Consider the following 6,000-nt stretch of genomic DNA (forward strand, 5'->3'; position numbering starts at 1 on the left):
ATAAGACTAAAACACTAAGATAATAAGTTAATTAAAAACCTTTAGAGAACATTTAAAACAAGCAATAGACTAAAACTTTAAGAAATATGGTAATTAAAATTTATAGAAACATTTTAAAACAAACAAATATGAGAGGACAAGTACCCTAGTGAAAGTAGAGAAGGGAATGATTTGAAAACACAGTTCGGCCCAGATCTCAGTTATGCTAAATACAACGTGGCAGCAGCCACGTTTGCATTTAGAGAAGGAACCAGTCGTTTGATGTATAATGACTCAAGTGTCGTTAAGTAATTGTTGGGAGTGCTGTCAATGATTGAGAAATGTGTTTTATCAATATTAATTTTACATATTTTGGCGTGGTTACGGATATTGGATAATTCTGGATTTGTTATTCGTTGTCCTGTTCTGTAGCTAAAACAAAACCTAAGTGACTAGAATATCTCACTTTTAGTAACCGTTTGGGTCGATCCGACGTAAATACCAGGACAACCCGGACAATTAAATTTATAAAAAAAAATGACGTCGGATCTCATGAACGGTGGTAGTTTTTTCTTTTGTGTAAAAAAATGTGCCAATTTTTTTAATGGGTTTTTGAACAGGAATCAAGTTTAATTTAAACAACCTATTTCACTTTCAATGATTTTCCTTATTCGCTCGCCTAATTTGTTTTTTAATGATGTAAAAGGAATGGTACAGTACATTACTAGCTTCTTAACATCATAGGAAGGAACTTGCTCAGAAAAATTATTATTTAAAATTCTATTTACTACATTATAAAAAAACATTTACTGGATAAGAATTGTTAATAAAATACCTCTTTAAAAATTCAATTTCTTTGTGAAATAAATGCCAATTTGAGGTATATTTCATAGCTCTAAAAACCAGGGTTGAGATGGCATTAATTTTAAATTCAAGAAACAAAAACTATAAAAATTATTACCCAAACCCAAAATGTATGTTTCCTAAAAATGGTAGTGTTGAGTCTATAATTTTCCTTAACAATCTTCAGATCCAAAAAATGACAAGCAGTTATTATCCCTCGGTTTCCATAGTAAAATTTATATTATGATGCTGGCTATTCACAAAATCCAAGAAGGCTTCACTTTGCCACTTATATTTAAATAATCAAAAAAGTGTCATCAACATACCTTCGATAAAAGTGTGGCTTAAAATTAGAAGGGCATTCTGTTAAAAATTTTGATTCTAAAAAGTCCATAAAAAATATCTGCAAATATAGGGGCCAACGGGGACCCCATAGCCAAACCCTCGACCTGCGAGTACAATTTGGAATTTAAAAAGTAAAAACTGAATCTTGCACTGCAAGTTCTAAAAGTTGTTTGAATAAAATTCTATCAAATCCATGGAAGCATGTGGTATTTAAAAAAAACTTTATCTAAAATAATCTCAATTGTTTCTTCAACTGGTATGTTTGTAAAAAGTGATTCAATGTCAAGAGTTATCATGTAAAGATCTGAATCTTGTCTGACACTTAATTCCTGAAAGTCGTAGCCATTTTTAACTGTGTTAACAGGATGTGCAAATTCAGACAACAATTTGGCCACATATTTAGAGATGTTAAAGTTAGGACTTTTAATGGATGACACTATAGGGCGAATGGGAAAACCTTCTTTATGTATTTTTGGTAGACCATACAGGATACCGAAAGATGAACCAGTGACAAAAAGGTTATCATATGTTGTTTCATTAATGATTTTTTAGACTTTTTAATTTTCTAAGAAATCTATTGATTCTGTCTTCTCGTTTAAATATCTCAGAAAAACTTAAATCTCCCAATAATTTGAATTTGGTGGTGTCAGCTAGAATGTGAGAACTTTTCTATTGTAGTCATGCTTGTTAAGTATAACTATACCTTACCTTTATCCGGTTTACATATAATGATTGTCATTCTCTTTCAGTTTTTTCAGAATTATCAAATCATCCTTCTAAAAGAAAGGATACCAATTTAACATCATGTAGGGCGTTAGATAATTTATGCTGTAAATTACTCAAATCATTAATATTATCCAATATCCGTAACCACGCCAAAATATGTAAAATTAATATTGATAAAACACATTTCTCAATCATTGACAGCACTCCCAACAATTATCTTAACGACCTTTGAAGGTCTTATTAGCATCAAACGACTGTTCCTTCTCTAAATGCAAACGTGGCCTGCTGCCAGTTGTATTTTAGCATAACTGGAGATCTGGGCCGAACTGTGTTTTCAAATCATTGCTTTCTCTACTTTCACTTAGGGTACTTGTCCTCTCATTATTATTTGTTTTAAATGTTTCTATAAATTTTAATTACCATATTTCTTAAAGTTTTAGTCTATTGCTTGTTTTAAAATGTTCTCTAAGTTTTTTAATTAACATATATCTTAATGTTTTTAGTCTTAATGTGTTATTTTACTGTTAATTAATTGTCACAATTTATAATTAGGCTGAAGATACCTCTGAAGTAGCAGGCTGAAGATACTCTGAGTGAAACGTTCCTAATAAAATATTCTTCACAATGTTTGGTGGATTCCTGGACCCTTTTTAATGCTCTCATCTGATTGATATATATATATTATATATTTATAATATAATATTGAATATCTATATATATATATAGATATATATATAGTATTATATATATATATATATATATATATAGATATAGATATATATATATATATATATGTATATATATATATATATGCTTAGTGCCAGGAGTCAATCCATATTAATAACCATCAATGAAGGGAACAGGACACACACAGATGTACATGCTGTCTTTATTGCAATGTTTCGTAATTATCAAGTTAATTACATCATCAGGCTGTTAAAATGAAAAATAAATTTCCTAGTATTTTGTACACTTGTAAGAATAACTTTTTTAACTTTTGCATTTCTGAATTTTTAATTTTTAGTTTTGTTTTTACAATTTTACTAGGAAATTTATTTTTCATTTTAACAGCCTGATGATGTAATTAACTTGATAATTACGAAACGTTGCAATAAAGACAGCATGTACATCTGTGTGTGTCCTGTTCCCTTCATTGATGATATATATATATATACTATATATATATATATATATATATAGTACATATATATATATATATATATATATATATATATATATATATATATATATATATATATATATATATATATATATACTATATATATATATATATATATATATATATATATATATATTATATATATATATATACACATATATATAATATATATATATATATATATATATATATATATATATAGTTATTATATATATATATATATATATATATATATATATATACACACATATGTATATATGTATATATATATATATATATATATATATATATATATATATATATATATATATATATATAAAAATATATATATATATATATATATACATATATATATATATGTGTGTGTATATATATTATATTTTTTTTTCTCTAAAAAACATATATTGTACTGTACCTCTCATGTGCACCATGTCTTAAAAGGCAGCAAGAATGTAACTGGCGACTCAAAGGTAATGCTGCTGATGAGAACTGACTTGGCAATACTACAAGAGTCTTAGCTGGTCTAATCAAAATCTTTGAAAATGGTAATATGGATTTTGGCGAAGTTAACTTGGTTATCATCTGCAGGAACATCTGAGAAAGAAACAACATACACTTTGGAAATCATATAACTGCAATATGTATCTCAGAATGCACAAATGTTTTTAATTTTTGACAACAGATTGATGAATTATTCCAAATTTAACATTAAGAGATTTTATGGAAGATAATAGGAAAGCTAGATTTAACACATTAACTAAAAAATATACATCATCTGACATAATCTTTAATGAAATTAATTTTTAAATAAGTTGTATTTTTTCTAACATACAAACCTGGGGTCTTTACATACAGGATAACTTTCAGCAAGCTGGAAATCCGACCGTTAAACGTTTTGGAAGATTTTAATGGAAACAGTTACCAAAGGTATGGGTGTGAGTACTGCCCACCTAGTTGGAGAGCACTCAAATCTACACAGTTTACTTTTTGGTCCAGGAAAGATAATGAAGGGTGGTAAGCAGTGAACCTCTCATGTAAAGACCTCAGGTTTATATGTTAGGAAAACTACAAATTATCTAAAAATGTTATTGTCATGATACAATAAAGTTTTATGCATACTTACCTGGCAGATATATACTTAGCTATAGACTCCGTCATCCCCGATAGAAATTCGAATTTCGCGGCACACACTACAGGTAGGTCAGGTGATCTACCGCCCTGCTGCTGGTGGCGGGAATAGGAATCATTCCCGTTTTCTAAGACAGATTTTCTCTTCCACCTGTCTCCTGAGGGGAGGTCGGGTGGGCCATACACCGTATATATCTGCCAGGTAAGTATGCATAAAACTTTATTGTATCATGACAATAACATTTTTATGCATTCAACTTACCTGTCAGATATATACTTAGCTGATTGGCACCTTTGGCGGAGGGTAAGAGACAGCTAATCTACTGAAATAGACAGGAAACAACATATGTTGTAGGTAATAAAATTAAAAACCTTGATTCCTACCTGTGTTAGCGAAAGACTTCATGGCTACTGCCTAGGAGCCCGTATCGCTTCAAGAGCCTCAGCGAGGTAGTGACCTCATGCTAAGAGTTTCTTGATGGTCTGTTACAGGGGTCTTTTACCCTTACTTACGCTTCAGAACCTTAGGATCTTTGTCAATGGGGTCCTATCCACTTACATGACAAAACACCTTGCCTATTGGCATGATCATAGAGCACGACACTAATCCCGATCACCTGATCCTCCTTGGGGTTAGTACTAAGATTGAAAGGAGTCATCCCCGGAACATCCATTTCAAAGCAACCCTACCCACAACTCAACAACAATATTAAAACTAATTATTAAAAATATTAAAAAAACAAATTTAGGATCAGCGTCTGCTCCATTTCCCAGCATAGTATCCGCTGATACATTAAGGTCCAAGAGCGAAACATTTATCGCTATGTTATTCTAACATCCTTTAAATAGTGGGATGCAAATACTGAATTGCACCTCCAATAAGTTGCTGCTAAAATGTTTCTCATGGACATATTCTTCGCAAAAGAAAGGGAAGTTGCCACAGCCCGGACTTCGTGAGCTTTCACTCTCAGCAGCTTTAAAGAGTTCTCTTGGCAATTTCCTATGAGCTTCGGTAATCACATATTCTGACAAAGAATGCCAGTGCGTTCTTTGACATAGGTCTCTTGGGGTTTCTTACCGAACACCAAAGACCTTGTCGACCATCCCTGAAGCTGTGTCTTCTTTTCTAAATAAATTTTAAGGTCCTGACTGGGCAAAAGGGACCGATCCAACTCTCTTTCCTACCAGAGAAGAGAGTCCCTTGACTTTGAAACTTCTAGGCCAAGGTTTAGAAGGGTTCTCATTCTTTGCTAGGAAAAGATCCTGGAAAGAAATGACAGCCGAGTCTTTTCTAAATCCCACCTGAGAGTCCAAAGCATGCAATTCACTGATCCTCTTAGCAGTTGCGAGAGCCAACAGGAATATGCATTTGCTAGTAAGATCTCTGATGAGATTTTATCTATAAGTTCAAACCTGTCCGACATCAAGACATCAAGAACTTTAGGACAACGTCCAGGTTCAACTCGGGGGGAATAGACGATCTCAATTTCGTAGTCTCGAAAGACCTGATGAGATCATTGAGAGCCTTATTATTCTCGAGATTCAGCCCTTCTGTTTCTAAAAAACAGCTGAGAGCATGCTCCTATATCCCTTGATAGTTGATACGGCTAATTTGGATTCTTCTCTTAAGAAGAGGAGAAAATCCACGATTTTGGTTACAGAGGTATTGGAAGAGGACAGCTTCTTCCTTCGACCTACACCCCATTCTACGGAAAAACTTCCCACTTCGATTGGTAGGACCCCAGGGTAGAGGCTCTGCGGGCTCTAGCAATTTGAAGTTGCCACTTTCTTTGAAAAGC

General features: G+C 32.2%; 1 protein-coding gene across 2 annotated transcripts in view; it reads right to left on the reverse strand.

Moving 5' to 3' along the window:
- Positions 1-3,704, reverse strand: part of LOC135196223 (uncharacterized) — an 89,875-nt gene extending 86,171 nt beyond the window's left edge. The window contains exon 1 of one of the 2 annotated variants that reach the window (XM_064222869.1): positions 3,489-3,704. In XM_064222869.1, the coding sequence (XP_064078939.1) occupies positions 3,489-3,685 (197 nt within the window). In that variant the 5' untranslated portion in view covers positions 3,686-3,704. The remainder of the gene's footprint in view (positions 1-3,488) is intronic. The other variant, XM_064222868.1, reaches the window with a different exon arrangement.
- Between the last annotated feature and the right edge of the window lie 2,296 nt (positions 3,705-6,000).

The sequence above is a fragment of the Macrobrachium nipponense genome, chromosome 17, assembly GCF_015104395.2.
Source record: "Macrobrachium nipponense isolate FS-2020 chromosome 17, ASM1510439v2, whole genome shotgun sequence".
Taxonomy (NCBI): Eukaryota; Metazoa; Arthropoda; class Malacostraca; order Decapoda; family Palaemonidae; genus Macrobrachium; species Macrobrachium nipponense.